The sequence below is a fragment of the Zonotrichia leucophrys genome, chromosome 1A (genome assembly GCF_028769735.1).
Source record: "Zonotrichia leucophrys gambelii isolate GWCS_2022_RI chromosome 1A, RI_Zleu_2.0, whole genome shotgun sequence".
NCBI lineage: Eukaryota > Metazoa > Chordata > Aves > Passeriformes > Passerellidae > Zonotrichia > Zonotrichia leucophrys.
This window is the reverse complement of record NC_088170.1, coordinates 13,435,797-13,452,886: the sequence shown is the minus strand read 5'-3', so window position 1 is coordinate 13,452,886 and position 17,090 is coordinate 13,435,797. Positions and strand designations below refer to the sequence as shown.

General features: G+C 47.1%; 1 protein-coding gene across 2 annotated transcripts in view; it reads right to left on the bottom strand.

Annotated features, from left to right (window-relative positions):
- The window catches only part of DENND2A (DENN domain containing 2A), a 58,262-nt gene that overhangs the window by 30,205 nt on the left and 10,967 nt on the right, over positions 1–17,090 (bottom strand). For both annotated transcript variants that reach the window (XM_064738145.1, XM_064738154.1), the window contains exons 2-4: positions 4,519–4,617; positions 1,669–2,880; positions 552–679 (exon numbers count right to left, since the gene is read on the bottom strand). In XM_064738145.1, coding sequence (XP_064594215.1) covers positions 552–679; positions 1,669–2,880; positions 4,519–4,589 — 1,411 coding nt within the window. In that variant the 5' untranslated portion in view covers positions 4,590–4,617. The remainder of the gene's footprint in view (positions 1–551; positions 680–1,668; positions 2,881–4,518; positions 4,618–17,090) is intronic.

Here is a 17,090-nt window from a genome sequence, read left to right as displayed (position 1 = left end):
ACATAACTCACAATATTAAAAAACACTATACAAATGGAGAGGGTTACAGGAAATAGTGTTTAAAATGGCATTGATCTGACATTGAAGTTAGAGAACTAAATAAAACTCAATTTCAAAGAGCATGAGACCCAGTTTCTTAATTGCAATGGTACCTGAAGCCATACACAATCCTATTCCTGAGTTGTGGAACTGCTGACTTCAAGGCTGTTTTCAGACTGCTCACATTATCTCAGCAGTGACAAAATCACCACAATGGACAGATCAGAGCTGTGAGAACTAATCCACAGGACAAAAGGAAGGCAGAGAAGATATGCCAGCAAAAACTAAAAGCTGCTTCCCATATGCCTCAGGTTTATCTTTGAAGCTGATGAGCTTTGAAGTCCCCCGTCCATTTTTCTTATTACTTGCCAATAATATGCGCAAAACGTGTCCTGGTTTACATTTGGACAATAAACACACTTTATTCAGCACCTCTGCTGAATGCCTGTTGACCAGGAGTCCCTGCTGCTCAGGACTGGCAGGCAGCTCCCTCCCCTGTGCAGGGTTCCTACCCAGGATGTCTTCATAGACGTTCTCCTCAGATAAAGTGCGTGTGAGGGCCAGCTTGGTCTGCGCGTACCAATCCACCCGGCCGTGCTCGGATGAGGACTGCAGCAAGTCTTCAAACTCATAGGATTTCCTGCACCACAGAGGGGGGAGGAGGGGCAGAGAGAAGAGTGATGCAGTTAACTAGCATTTATAACCAAATTACAGCTAATTCACTTCTCCAAAGTGCGACACAGCTGGCAAAATAAATCGCTGAGAACGTTTGGCTGCGTCATCCCATATAAAGCATGAAAAAGCAATACTGAGATTGGCTGTTTTTATCAGGCACTTGGAGGTGCCACAGATAATCTGGGTTGTTATGGCAATAGCACACTGTGGAGATGCAAGTGTGAAATGGCACATCCTGGAGCACTGCACAGAACCTTAGCACATGAGAGGTCCCATTTACAGCACAGATCCCACCCACAGAAAGTGTAAGAGGGCCCCAAAATCAGCTCTCTGAGCAGCAGAGAAAAACAAAACTTGCTTGTGGAATGGTAGGAAGGGTAAAACTGTGCCCTCCATGAGCAAACCTAGCAAGTTTTGATTTCCTTTCTGCAACGGAGCCAGGAACTTTTAAGTGACAATTTATCCAGAGGGCATTAGAAAAGCTGTGTATTTTATGTTCTCCACCCCAAAAATGTGTGACAATCATGTGGGAGGGGATAAAAGGCAAGCAAGCACTCCAGAAGAATATATACACATCAGATTCACTGAGGTTTACTATGGGCAGTGAAAATGCTGCACTAGAGACTACAGATTATCATTCCAAACACTGTTCCAGACCAGCTGTGGTCATTGTGTAATTAAGCAGAGTTTCTCCTAAGAAAACCAAAACAAAACCCCAAATCCCTCAATTTTAGGCTTGAAGGTTAAGCCATGTAATACAGTGACCTTAAATCTGCCATAACTTATCCCTCCACAGTTACCCTGTGGAGCAGTGCTGGCCACTCATACATTCTCTGAGGGCTGATTATGCTGGAGATTCTGAGCAAAAAGGGAAGATTTGTCTCTCTCAGAGAAAGATGGGAAGGTGGCACTCCACCATGAACACCAACAGCTCCATGAAACACACCCCAGTACCTGTGGTCAGCGTTGTTCTTGTGCTTCCCGCTCCAGAGCCTCCTGCTGACAGCTGATGGGGGAGGAGAGGAGGGCAGAGGAGGGGGAGGAATGGATGGCAGAGGGGGTAAGTTTCTTTTATTCCTAACTGCTGGCACCCAGTCCTCTTCCCCCTCGTGTTTGAAAGTCCGCCGAGGCTTGGGCAGTGGGTTGATGAAGGGCTTCTTCTCTGGCACCCCCGGCTCTGTGTACACATTCTCCACCGTGCTGTGCTTGGATTTCACATGAGAAGTTCTGATCTCTTCTAGAGTCCCAAAAATCGGCTCACTGATGTCAGAGTCCACGCCAAGAAGCCTTTTGTTGAGCTCAGCCCCACACACACCCTCATGGCCCTCAGGAGCGGCGTGCCCTTGTGCTGCCTTCTCCTGCAAGCACTGTGGGGAATAGTAAGTACCAGGCAGCTGTGGCTGCAGCTCTGCTGAGCCATCTTTCAAAGCCTGCTCAAGCTTCTTGACCTGACTAAGCACTGAAAGATTCTCCTTCTGGACCTCCCACTTCCCACCTTTCACTTCCTTGCATTTTCCAGGGCTGAACTCCATTTCCTCATCCTTCTGCGCTTCCCCTTTTCGCTCTGCTGCTTGCCCTGTGCCTTTCTGAGCTCCTGCTTTCCGCTCATTCTCTTTGCCTGCCCCTTTGCACTCCAGTTCCCAGCTCATAAGTCTCTTGGCCTCTGCCTTCCTTGTCACCAGTGCTTCCCCACTCATCTTCTCAGTTCCACAAGGCATCTTGTGCTCCTCTTTAACTCCTGCCTCATCCTCCCTGCGAGGAGCAGACTGCGTTTCCTTTTTCCCTTCCCATTCTGAAATTTTGTCCTTGATGCTGAAGGACTTATTCCTCAAGCCAATTTTTCCAGGTGACTGTGTATTCTGAGTGCCTCCTGTCTGTCTCTTGATGATTTTATTGTTTTCTTTGACATTCAGATCCACAGATGGGTCACTGATGATCATTTTAGGACTAAGCATGTTCTGCTGAAAGCAGTCGAGCCTTGGATCCAGCATCAAGTTCTCCAAGGCTCCCAGTGGGTTCTTCACCACAGAAGAAACTTGTCCACCTTCAGGTGTTGAACCCAGGGCAACAGAGGAACCTTCAGAACATTTCTCACTCAAAAATCCACACAGAGGTTTTCTTAATTCTTTCACAGCTGCTGTATTGTTTTTATCTGCAAGCTTGATCCTGCATATCAAAGGCAAAAAGGAAAGAAATATTCACTGCCATTGCTCATCCTTGGTTTACTTCATCAGCTCCTCAAGCTTTACTCATAAAGGTGATGGCAGAGGATGCTCAAACCAAGAACTTGACATGGGTTTAAAGGGGAGGATGCTCAGGGAAAGGTCCTTCTAGCCAGAACATACTGCCCTTCTCTTGTTAAAACCAATATGAGGTTGGAAACGGAGCCTTTGTCTGTGGAAGAAGTAAGCTGCAGGTTAGAGAGGTATTTTTTGTACATCAGACATGCTGATACCAATGAGAGCTTTATCAGTGTGTGTGTGTGTGTGTGTGTGTGTGTGTGTGTGCGCAGAAGTGCAGCAGAGCTTTGGACATCTGCAGGCATTAAGCAAACAAATGCAAAATGGACCACCTGCAAACAACAGCAAAATTACTGCTGTTACACAGAGGAGAAAGCATGTGGTACATCTGGCATTCCTGTAGTGCCTGCTCAGAGAATCAGAGGATCTCTCTCAGTCCATCCTAATATTCCCCACATGCATATTGATGCCCAAAGACTGCACTTATATTATGCCATTTGTATGGGCTCTACCATCTCAGTCCACGCATGCACTCAGTCCCCCCATGGACTCAGGTACACTCCCCCAGCACCCAGAAACCAGATTCAACATTCTCATTAAACATCTTCACTGTTTGGGGCCAAAGTGCAACAAAAATCCCAAATATACTTAGTCTAGAGATTTCCAAGTGTGTGATATCACAGTATCAATGCTGTGATATTTTGTCAATATCCTGCTGAACAGGCAGTTATTCCAACACAAAATGTTTCTGAACTGAAGTCTTTGAGGTTTGTCTGGGCTTGGGAAAGAGCACCAAGACAACAAAAGGTAATTACTGGGATGCAAACCCATATAATTAGTCCCATTTAATCACAGTCCCAACAATAAGATTCAACTTGGGAAATTGTCCTATTAACTTAAACGTGTCAATTGTGCCTCTTGCAGAACTGAGCAGCCTTGCAGGAGCATCCCTGGGGATACCCTGTGTGCTGTCAGGCCTGGAGCTTTGTCCTGCAGCTAAGCAGTGCTGGCAGCCATGGCAGACTCGGTTGTGGTGCAAACTGAGTCTGGGACAGGTTTTGGAGAGGAAACAGGACCTGAGCCACACCTGCTCTTCCTGAGCCTCACAGATACTTCACTCCTGGCTGGGCAGTGACACTGTGCTTTGGTTAAGAGCTGGTGCTGAGAGCACCACCAGCTTTCCCAAGTTGGGCACCACAGTGCCATGGTGGTTGGACCTCAGAGCAGAAGGGGCCTTGCAAAGGGTGGGGACAGTGGGGCTCCTCTGAGCAGTCTCCAGGCTTAAAGACTTCCAGTGCAAGCAGGACAAACATTGGCAGAGATATCATCAGCCCAAGTGCTCTTGCCTTGGGACAGACCTTGGGGCAGACCTTTTCCAGCACTGTGAGTCTGGAACATTAGAAGCCTGACTGGATGATTTAACACACAGAATCACAAGATGGAACCTATGGGGTGTGTTTTAATGTGGGAGCAGAGAGGGACAGAAGGGTTCCTTCCTTTGGTTTCCTTTGTGTTAGGGACAATAAAGACAAACAAAGCACAGTGAAACATGGCAAGCTCTCACCTCTCACCAGACCTGCAGAGAGCACCCCCAGACGTGCTGCTCACATCGGCCACCTTGCTTGCTGTCATCATGTCAGCACACAGCAGGACAGCAGGTCACCTGCAGACAGACACAAGGAAGAAGCATTGCTCTCTGCTCAGCATCCTTCTCTTTTCCTTCTACACACACACACATTTCTCCTTGAAATCCAGGAGAGGACCTGCAGCAAGACATGACAGCTGTCTAAAAACAGCCCAGATTTCCTCCTCTGCTAAATGGGAAGAGGGGTGACAGCAACACCCCTCAGAAGCCCAGTGAGGAGGTGACAGTTTTTGAGGGCAAAAATTGCCTTTGATTCAGCATCAATTGCTGCACCTTGAATTAAATATGGAGAACATTTCAAGAAGGCTTTTATTGCTGTCAAAATCTCCTCAGATTTAGATTTTTTTTCCCCTTGCAGAAGACTAAGCCAAAACCAATTTTATAACAACCTGCACTAAGGCCACAAGTCTGAAGTGGCTGCTGAACATACAAGCCTGTCACAACATTTGAAGCTTGGGATAAACAATTTAGCCTGAAGAAAAACTTGGGAAAACATTTTAGCCTGAAGAGACACTGCACTGCAGACACTGGTCTTCTCTCTGGTGGGCCACGTTAGCCTGCTACTGATCTCATTTCAGAGGACAACTCCTTGTGGGATAAGAGAAATCATTCAGAAAAATGAGTCATTCTCCTTGCCTCATCATTTCTAGCCCTCTTGTAATGACTGTCTCTCTCTTTGAGTGCCACTGCTACCCAGTCAATGCAACAGACTCCATCTCCATTTTATTGTGCTGCAATGCTCTTTTTGATAAATAGAAAATGGAAGAATTACTCAGTTGCTCTGCAGAACCATCTCTGCTCACTTATCAGGGTGGTCTGCCTGCTCTAAAGCATTGCAATGACAACAGGCTCACCACCTTGCAGGCAATACTTGGAAAAGTCTCTCAGGTATCTTCACTGGCTGCTCTGCCAGAGGCTGCCCTGCCACGCCTGGCATTTGACAAGACCAAATGCCTCTTGTCATTAAAAAAACATACAGCCCACCACACCAGAAACAGGAAAGAGCAAAAGGATCTCTCGTTTCCACTGTTCAAGTTTTTGGGCAGAGAAAGGAAAAAGGGGGGCAGGGAGAATCAGTTTTGTTTGTTCACAGTTTTCTCTCCCTCCTTTTATTCCATACTGGCAATGTTCCTGAGGCGAGGAGTGAACTCTGGGTCAACTCAATGTGTACACACTCGGGGCAGCTCATTGCTAACCATTTAGCAGACTCTCTTTTCCCAGACAATAAACCCCCTTGGCTTCTCTCCCTCATTAGTAACTGGAACAAGCACCCACTTCACTTATAGACACAGAGCAGCTTTGCAACACTGTCAAGAAAATTTACCAGCCCAAGGACCAAAATCTATTCATCCATCCGTTAACTGTTATGGATTGAAAATAATGAAAAACTAACCATACTCGTGGCCTAGGCCAAAGAATGACTCACCCAGGCAGCCAAAGCAGATTCCTACAAAGCTGCAACACAGTCTGCTCTGCACTTGGTTTACAACATCCCTAGAGCAGGGACAGTCTCTTCACTCAGCACTCACTTGGTGCCTTGCAGCTCCTTGTCACTGCCTTTAGTGGTGAGAAATACACTTCTTGTGTCCTCACACACAATCCCTGTGGCTCTGCTGAAACATCAGATGTTCACTGGGGATGCACTCCTCTGTCTTCATGAGATCACCCAGTTTCCCCATCAGGAAACTCCATCTCTCAGCCTTTTCCAACAGCCCATGAACAAGCCCTGTTTGAAAAGGAACATCTGGGTACCAGCAGATGTGTGCTGATGCTCGGCACAGTCAGCTCCCTGGCAGGCCTCCTGTGGGACAGGCCAAAAGCAGATCATACAGACTAAGAGGTGCACTTGTTTCTTCCTCTGTGGTGGATGGGACAGACTCCATCAGCCCTGGTTTGCAGAAGTGAGCCACAAAGCAGCAGCTGAGTGCTGCAAGAGTCTCACGGGAAAGGAGCACCACAGCCAGCAGCAGATGAGCGTGACTTGGAACCAAGGGCAGAGGGACGTCTGTCCCCTCCAGGCACAAGTGTGGCTGGACTAACCAAAGCAACACACCCATATTAGGCAGATTAAAGGGTGCTCCAGGAGCTTCCAAAGCCTGTGACAACAGCCAGGTACCTGCTGACACCTCCACAGACAACACACACTGCTTAGGGAGTGAAGTCATCCCTAAGAGATCCACGGGCAGCTGTGCCTTCCCTCTGAGCAGCAGGGCACACATGGCGCCCTCAGCATCACCTAGAGAATCACTGCAGCATGTTAGCTGGTTCTACTCAAAAGAGTAAATATTTATCCAAACACATTAGAAGACAAGAGGGGAAAAAGAGTGACCTCTGGAATAAAACAGCAGAAATTAGTATGGTACCTCTCAGTAAGTCCAATAATCAAATAATTTCCTGGGGCCAAGCACAAGCCCAGATGAGCTTCAGAGGTGATATGATCATCTCTCCCAATAATAAGATCACTAGAAATAACTTGCAGGCCTGACCCACAAGCACTGCCAACACTCCAGCAGATGAACTGTGATGGCAATGATGGAAAATTGCCTCCAGCAGACAGAGAGTATCTACTTTTGTTTTCCAAGTTTTGGCTCCACAAGACACCCAGAGGTAACACGACAGTTCATTGTAAGGGCAAAGGGAACTCTTGTACCTCCTGACTGCCCACATCTCTCCTACAATCAACTACACCCTACCCTGTGTGCTGGCTCAGGCCCTTTGAGCATCTCTGTGACCTGCTACAGCTTACTGAGAGTTTCTGACAAAGCAGCACAAGGAAGGGGCCCAGCACAAACCCAGTCTGCTACAAGGGAGGTAATGAGGTTGTGTGCACAGGAGGGCAGAGGGGAGAGAGCACAAAAGAGCTTGTGCAAGGCTGGGGAAGGGAGACCTGCCAGGGGCTGAGAAGTGTTATCTGAAATGCTTTGCTTTCCTGCCTCATGAGCAATGTGACCAGGGCCCTACAAGCTGCCTAAAAGAAACAAGCAGGGCTGAGTTTCATTAGCAGGAGCCCCAAGAAGGACAAGCACACACTCATCAAGCTGGTACTTCTTGCCTTTCTCTACAAACCACACAAGAATTTTCTACCAGCCATGGGAGGCACAGCCCTGCAGAACCAGAGCCTGAGGCCACTGCACCTGGCACTACATCCTGGAGCAGAACAACAAGGCCATGAAAGGGGAGAGAAGATACTCAGCCCCATTTGGAGAACCTTGCCACTGCAATTTATTCCCTGCCATTGTTTGGGGGAACAAAGCAGTCGTCTGATAGTGTTTCAAAATTAAACTGGGAAAGGAAGGACAGGGGAGGAGGTGGGAGGAAAGAGGGAGGGAGCCCTCAAACCTGTTGGCTGGGCCCTGGGAAGGATGTGAAGTCTCCCAGCAGAAGCCTCTCGGCCTATCTCCCACATGCACCCGGCCTCACAATTCCCAGGGCCATGTGATAGGGGCTTCCTGCTACCAAGTGAAGGGAGACCTACCCCGACCTCTCTCTTCCAAACAGAGTTCCTGCCTGCTTTGTGTTCGCAGAGAGGCGTTTGTTTACTGATCTATCATTGGCATGCAGGAAGCAGCCTTGACATGAGCTGTAATCATCTGTCTCCAGCAATAGCTGTTTGGCTTTCTTCTAATTTAAGTTTTCCTCCCGCCCCCCTTCCCCAGTGCCCTCTTCCCCACTTCCGATCCAAACGCTCTTGGAGCGCGCACATCTGGTTCAGGGCACGGGATACTATGTGATGTTTCCAGAGCAACCAGTGAATAAAAGAGAGGCACACTCCCACCCTCAGAGGGCAGAGAAGGCTTCCAGAGGAACACCTCCAGGGAGGGGAAAACACCAGCTTTGCCCACTGCACTTGGTACAGCCACCAGATGATGACAAAAGGCAAGGGAGCGCAAAGGCCCTGCAGTCCATGTCACTGGAAATGCACACAGCCAGCACAGGTCACACACAGGGAGCCTGAGGTCTTCTCTCTGAGGTCAGCAAACCTCCCAGGCCTCCTTTCTTTGCAGTTTTGTTTATGGGGAATAAACCAAGCACTCCTCAAAGGTGGTTTTGGGTATTACCCTTGCTGCCTGCTGGAGGCCGTATCTTGTGCTTTCCTCTGCTCTGTTTACTCTGCACCTCCCAAAAATTTCATCCATGTCCACATGTGCAGCTGATGAATATGAATAGCAAGGCTTCACAGCAACAGGAACAACCTGCTGCTGGTCCAACTCTCCTCCATGAAGAAAAACAGACGTTCTTCTTTTACCAAAATCTGGGTAACTCTGAGCAGCCAAAGTCTACAAGTCACATCTCCCTGCTCCGGTGCTTTAGACAACAAAGGGTGCAGCATAGAAACAGCAACAATATATAACATATATACACATATAAAGAACAGGAAGGATGCCAAGAAGACAAAACACTAACAGGAAAAACATGAGTAAGGGGAAACCAACAGTTAAAGCCTTCAAGGCTCCCTCCCCCAGCCCCTGCTCTGTTTGGAGCCTGTTTTCCTTTGGGGGAAGCAGCAGGCATGAGGATGCGTGCCTGAGCTCACACACACACACACAGCCCCAGCACCAGCAGTGTCCACGTCCCCAGCAGGAGCACGCCGCCTTCCTGAGGCCAATGGCAGAGTGTGATCTCAGGGAGGGTGGCCCTGCTCAGTAGGGAGGACACAGCCAAGCAGGGATGCAGCCAGAGCTGAGATGGGCACCAGGAGAGGCTCCCTTGGTGAAACAAGATGCTTATAGTAGAGGAGTCCCTGACTGGAGGTGCCCAACATCAGCCCAGCAGCAAGGCACGGGTTTCCTCAAACTTGAGCTCCACACCCCGTGCCATGAGCCCTCCCTAGCTGACAGCCCAACAGCTTCTCCTCAGACAACTTACACAAAGTTTTCTTTCCTCTCCTGGTCAGTCCTGCAGGTGGGCCGCCTCCACAGCAGCAGCGCTTCTCAGAAAGGATCAATCAGCTTACTCATGGAGAAAAGCCTTTTTACCAAGAGGGTGACCAAGACCAGAGAGATGGTGGGGGCTCTGCCCTTGGAGATAGCCAGTACCCAGCTGGACAATGTCCCAAACAAGCTGCTCTACATGACCACACTCGTAGCATGGGGCTGTACTTGCCACCTCCAGAGGTGCCTTCCCACCTCAGCTACTCTGCCATCCTGTGCTGGGCACAGTCAGCTTAGGGCAAGGTGGCCCCTTGGCAGACACTGATTGTCCTGGTCAGTGAATCTTGTGAAGACTGAGGACACCAACAGCAGGATTGCTCAGTTCATCACACTCGTAATGGGATCCTAATTGTAGGTAATTCTAGATAATCAGGGCCAAGACACTTGTTGAAGAGAAAAAAGCAGGATAAACTTATGCAAAACATATTGATAAAGGATCAAGGACTGGGAAGTGACATGCTCCTACAGTATCTTTTAGAGCCAGATTCCACACAGCCTCCTATTCCCCTCACCCCACTCTGTCCTAACTTTTCCCTTTGATCTATCATGTCTTACACCACAGGGCTTACAAGGGGGTCAGGAGAATCCCATGTGTCAAAACAAACTGTATTTTCAAAAACCCTGAGTGAAATGGAGGTACCACAACCTCTGCCTTTGTGCAACACCCCACGTCAGGGGAACAAGGCTGCAGTGCCAGGAGTGCAGGAACTGGCTGTGTCCAGCAAAGCTGGGCTGGGTGCTAGGACATGTCTTTAATTTTATGATATAATTTGGTCTACTGACCTTCTCCCTCTCTGAGCATACAGAACAAACTCTGCCTGCTTATATGTCTTTAACCTGGCTGAAAGGATTACATGGTTCATGGCCTGCCCTGCTCCTCCCTTGGCTGCCAGCAAGGTGGTCCTGTCCCTGCCCTTGGTAAAAGACATGCTTGATTTCATCTGATGGCTGCCCATTGACTAAGGGTGTGCCTGCTGTTTCCCTCCCTTCTTGCTTTTGCTTTGCATCAGCTCCCATGCTTGTAAAGTCTTTTCAAGCTATGATGGGCTCACAAGCTGCCTGATTCAGCTCCCTAAACCAGCAAAAATAAAAGTTGGGGAAGCACAGTTTTCTGCTCAGATAGCAACATCAGCCACCTGTCTGGGAAAACCTAATGAGCACTGAAACACATGGAAGGAATCACAGAATTATTTGGGCTGGAAGGGGCCTTGAAAATCATTGAATTCCAATCCTCCTTGCCAGGGCTGGCAACAAGACTCTGCTTGTAAAGAAGTTAACCCTCAGCAATGAGAAGAGGGATCCAGCAGGACCTGCTGTGGACAGTATCAGGGGGTTAGCCCAGGTCTCAACTTCACCCTGAGACTATCCTTATTCTGTAGGAAAGCAGATGAATCCTTGAGAAACAACTCTCACCTCTTGTCCATTACTTCCCTCCACCAACCATTTGCTGAAGCTGTAGGTCAAGCTCCACAGGGATATCACCAGCATCACCTGCCTGACACCAGGAGCTGGAAGGACAGCACATCTGGTGTGTAGCTCTAAAAACCTCTGCTGACCATGTGCCAGCTGAAACTTTCTTCCCACAGAGCCCTGGAAAAGTTAGGGTAGAGATGACTCAGGAATGGGAAAGGACAAATTCCTGACCCAAACAGCACTTCTGTTTCAAAGCAGAAGATAAGTTTCGCAAAAAAAAGCCTGATTTTCTTTTCAAACACAGGGGAAGCAGCAACAATTTTCTCCCCAGGCTCCACACTAAAACAGCTGAACCATTTTGGCTGAAGGCTTGCAAAAGTGATTCAGCCAGAGGCAATGCTCAGCATGGAAAAGTGCAGACTGAAACAAAAATAAAATCTTGACCTGAAGACAGTAATCAAAAACAGGGTTCACAATATGAATTGTCTTCTGTTAAAGGTGGGGCTCGTTGCACCCACTATTATTAAGCTTGTCCCACATTTCCCATTGTTTTATTTTCTCTTTGTTCCTCCCTCTAAACACATAACAGACAGAAAAAGAACAACTGAAAGGGTATTCAACATTTCTTCAGTTTCCTTCAGGCAGACACACCCTCAGCTGAAAAACACAGCATTTTCAGGGTTAGTGGTGGGATGTTTCATGACCCTGTCAAAAACCCCAGAAACTCACTGCCCCCAGTCACAGTTTTAGTCCTGCATGCATAGAAGCTAAATACTGCTTTTCATCCTGGCAAGGATGGTTTATATGACTGCTTAGAGACGTGATGAGTCTTAACTCCTGCAGGTAGGTTAACAAATAGTAAGAAAAAATTCACATGGGAAGGAAGAGAATGATTCAGTATTTTCCAATCTGGCTGCTAAAATGATTGCAATGCTTAATGGAATTATGTGTTTCAGGCTATGCTTTCTACAAGAAAGTAATGAAAAAAAGATTGAAAAAAAACTTGTAATTCCAGATGAGGAAACCAAGATCCTGGGAAGTGAGGGCAGGAGTAGAGGACACCCCTTCTGGGACAGTTCCTGGCATACCTAGATCATCTCCCTGTGTTTAAGGTCTTGTGTGAGCGTTTGTGTGTACACAGGGGGGTTGCTCATCCCCTTTGAAGGGGTGATAATATTTGCTTTTGCTTTGCAGCCCAATAAATGAAAATTCAGTTATTTGAAGTCAAGGCTGAAGAAGACACTGGTGGTGTGCCCTTGCCTGCAGATTACATCAGTGGAGATGGTGATCAATACCTGGTTTGTTTAGCTTTGAAAGTACCCACAGGGAAGATGACAGTGGTCAATACAGAATAAAACAAAAGAAATATGGACCAGATTCACACAAGCACACATCTGCCAGCAGAATCATCTATCAGCCACACAGGCAGACAGGATTCCACCAGATGCAGTGGAACTGGAACAAAGAGAAATTGGCAAATACTCATTTCTACCAGTGCAGGTGCATGATGTAGGTGCTTTTCCCTCCTTTGATTGCAGTGCTGTGTTACAAACATACCAGTCCTACTACACCAGTAAATAAAAGAATTGGAAAGAATTCAGGGTTATTATGCTTATAAGAAACCCAAACATTTGACAGCATAGGAAACAACCTGTCACTAAAAAATAGTGTTCAGCTCATGAACCACACTGGAATTCATTTTTGAAGTGGTGAGATAATCTCTGCTATTCTAACATAAATGGGACCCAAAGAGGTCCCTTCAAGGAGCAACTCTGCAAAGAGTTTCCTGGCAGGAAGACAAATTGTCTCACATTCAGAAAGGAAATGAGAGCATTAAAAAGAAGAACCTCAACTTCTTCCAAAATAAGTTATCATCAGGGAGACAAATGGAGACTCAGCAAATCTCTCCTTTGGTGGCCTTCACCCTGCAGGATGCTGACTCGTCCCTCCTGATGTGGATTTAGCACACAGCTTCCTGAAGTGTCCATCACCACAACCTTGGGGCACCATCTGCATGCTCCATGAGACCTTCCTGTACCCACCCCAAGTCCATGACCTCCCACTTCAGTCTGTCCCTATCGAGCATCACCTTCTGAGCTCAAGCAAAGTGTCACCCACAGATTGCTTTTGGGTTCAGCAGACCCTGCTTCCCTCTGTCTCCTCCAAGCTCCTCTTTGCTCCTACTCTCACTCTCCCACGTATCTTGGCCACCACAAAGGCAGAACCTGTTTATGGCAGACTTTACCCTTCCAACCTCAGCACAGCACATCCTCCCCTCGCCCAGCCTTCCTGAGCAGACAGCAGGGCCAGGCAGCACGGGAGCTGCCCAAGATTTGGCCAGCACGAGGAGGAAGCTCACCCAGCTCCAAGGAGGAATAAACCTCTGCAAAGAGAGCTTGCATTTATTTATTTTTCCAGAAGGAAAGCCGCTCTCGGTGGGTGTGTGTGTGTGTGTGTTTGTGTCGGGACAATGGGAAAAAGACAGTGGAGTGGAGCTGCCAGGAAACAGTCGGCCATCTGCCCGTGCAGAGCAGTTTTTCCTTTCCTTTTGTATGGAGAGGAATGGAGCTGAGAGCTGGGAGGAAACCTGAGCGACTTTGCTTTGCCAGGGAGAGGAAGCGTGGGGGAGGGAGCCGGCCTGGTCCCTGTGGTTAAGCGGTCACTGCACTCAGGGCCAATAAAAGCGGGGAAAAAAGCCCTTCCAAAACCCCAAATCCTAGGGAAAAATCGCTTTCCTCCTCCACCCTTCCACATGTGGTTTGATACCTCCTCCCTGGCAGGGTGATCCCGGGCATAAGAGGGGTTTGGAGGGAGATGGAAAGCAGCACAAGGGTTCCCAGCACAGGCACCTGGACAGGACAGTGACACAGAGAGAAAATCAACCCACATCACCGTGCTGCTTGTCCATCCACACCCTCTCCATAACCAGGAATTTGGCAACCTGAGCACAAAACAATGCAAGGAACGACCCTTTGCTCTTCCAAGGCTCCCCAGCCCCAGCAGAAGCCCAGCAAAGGGCAGAGCATGAGGAGGAGTGTGCTGCAGGTAACCATCCATAACCATCCCTACATTCTGCCCCAGGGGCTCCACTACAGCTTCTGATCAAAAAACTTTGTAGGAGACGGGGGGGAAAGATCTGATCTCCTGCTACTGTCAGGCAAAAATGCTGGTAAAATATCATGATGGCTTGGTGGCACATTCTTCTGCCACTTTTTGTGGTAGAAAATCCCCAGGGAAAGAAAGAAATAAAATAGAGAAGGGTAACATTTTCAAAAGTGACTACATGACTTTGAAGTTTAAGACCCATTTTCACAACCGAGGATCAGATTTTTTTTTTTTAAACAAACATTCCTACTAGGCTTGCACTTACACTTGCAATTCCATCTCCTTATTTTAACTCCCAAATAAGTCCCAGCTTTGACTGAATTAGCTCCACATTGCTCTTAGGGACATGGTGTGGTGGCCGACTTGGCTGCATTAGGTTAATGGTTGGACTCCATGATCTTGGAGTCTCTGCAAATCCAAATGACTCTGTGACTGTAGAAGCAGCTAACATTTTCAAAGAATTGCAAACACACATTCCTCTTTTCCTGACTGCAACAGGAGACAGGTCTAGGTATGGCTGGGGAAATCAAGAGCACATTTCTCTGCACCTTCGTGCACCTACGCAAACTCCGCTTCTCACCACGAGCCAGATCCAGCTCCACAGAGCTGGCAGAGCTTGCTCATGTGGGAGATGTCTCAGATAACAGATCACAGCCCTGAAAAGGGAACTTCCAGAAGAAATAATTACTCTACATATGTCTAAAGAGCTTCTTCACATCAGGAGGATAGACTGACACAGTGATGCTGTAAACCTAAGCATGTCCAGGTCAGATCTGAACTGACACCTGTGTGCCCTGTCCCTTTCAGAGATGTGACACAGGTTTCCACATTCTGTTGTGACTTTTTAATCTTTTTTTTCTCATAAAAACAAAACCATTGGTGTAGCACAGTGTGTGACCTGAAGCAAATTCCTTGGCTGTTTTTCTCTTGGTGGGATGAGAGACAAGATGAGAGGGAACACAGAGACTTGATATAAGGAAAATTATTTTTTTTACTATGAGGATAAAAGAGCTCTTTTCACCATGAGGAAAACACCTTTGGAGCAGCCCTCCTGTCTCCATTACTGGAGGTTTTCAAGATCCAACCAAAGCCCTAAGCAATGTGAGCTCAGACCTGAACCTATTTGAGAAGGAGGCTGGAGTACAGCCCTCCTGTAATCCCTCCAAATCTGGATTATCCTATGATAACAGATCATTAATTACTGTAAAAGTGAGTAATCACTCTAATTTTCTCTGTGGAAAACAACAACAAAAAGTACCTTTCAAAACATTATTACTAGATTTTTCCTCCCCAAGTGATACTTTTTTGCCTTCCTCCAACTGATCAGCAAGGAAGCAGTAAAAAATAACTGCCAAAACAAGATATATAATTATGCTATCCCTAACACATTTCTACTGTCTTTTGTCCCGTGTCATTCTGCAGTGCGTAACAAACTTCAACAGCTCCATGGAAGCCATGAATCCACCAATAATGCTGCCTTGGCTAATACTGATGAGTGCTGTAAATTTTCACTATTAGAAAAGGAAAAATATTTTCTTCCCAAGTTCATTCCACTTTCAGAGATCAGGGTACAATTTTTTTTGAAAAACTTAAAGTTATTTAACTATTAATTATAATAGTTATTTAATAGTTATTTAAGTATTTAATTATTAACTAAATCAAACACTAACCAACCAACTACTAAAGAAAAGTAAGAAATACTGAAAGCATATATTTGGGAGATTTGTTTTTTTCCTTTGCTGAAGTGTTCCTTTGGGCTTCTTGCAGCAGAAATCCTAGAAACTGGAGAGTTATCAAACAAGCACATATTGTTCACTACTCTCTTCCAAGGGATGTGCTAAGGCCAATACACACATAAAGGACTTTAATTTCCATTGTTTACTTTCTTTCACATACATCTCACTGCTGGGTAATGGAGCAAAAGCAGAGCACCCGTGTACAATTGTCTCCATCAGCCCTTATCTCACAAGTGAAGCAGAGCTGTTTGTACATAAGCTTTCAAGCCAGAGGATGTGCATCCAAGTTTTGTATTCCAGGGTAACCACTAGGGCATACTCCACCCAAGATGTTTGGATGTTGTGCTGGACTGGGCTCTGATACTGTTTACTGTGCACAGGAAAAACTCATTACTACAAAGCACTGACAGTGTTTCACAGGGGAACGTTTTACAGGACCCAGAACAAAATATCAAAGTAGGAATCTTTTGGAGTTAAACCCTTTGCAGAAGCACTGTCCCCTAAACTATTCAATAAACATCATACCCTTTCATCTTAAATGCTCATAAAGATGCCATTTACAGTCCAATGCAGGGGAAATCCCAGCTGCACCGAAGGTGACTGCAGTGATTGTGGGGTGGCTTCCATTTCACCCTCCACATTCACCTCATTTCTGCTCAGCCCCAGCACAGGGGTACCTACAGGCACACAAGCACAGCCCCCCTCTGCTCAAGTCCATAAAACCTCTTTGGATGGGATGGGGCAACTCTTACAGGCTCTCATTTGATGTTTAAAGAATAGAAAGGTTTCCTGCAGGGCAAGAGATGAGGTCTCCTACAGTAAAGGGCCAGCACTAGAGTGACCCACCTGGTGTAACTCCCTGATGATTTGCAAGTTCCTCTGTGAAATTCCCATCCTCAGTGTCCCAAAAGCAACAGCTTTACACACTCAGCTTTGAACAGCTGGCTCAGGAAGGAGGTCTGTCTGTAAATGGTTTTTTCCCTCTGTAGAAGATGGCCATTGCAGCAAATGCACATTTTCCATAGGTTAAATACTCTATGTACAGGCCAGTTAGATCACAGAAGGCTTTGGGTTGGAAGGAACCTTAAGGGTCATCTGGTTCCAATCCCCCAGCCATGGACAGGGACAACTTTCACCAGATCAGGCTGCTTACAGCCCCGTCCAGCCTGGCCTTGAACACTTCCAGGGATGGGGCATCCTCAACATCCAGGGGCAGGGCATCCTCTTGCAGAGCCTCACCAGCCTCCCATGTTAGGAGGAATTTCCTCCTAACATGTCACCTAAATCTCCCCTCATCTGGGTTATA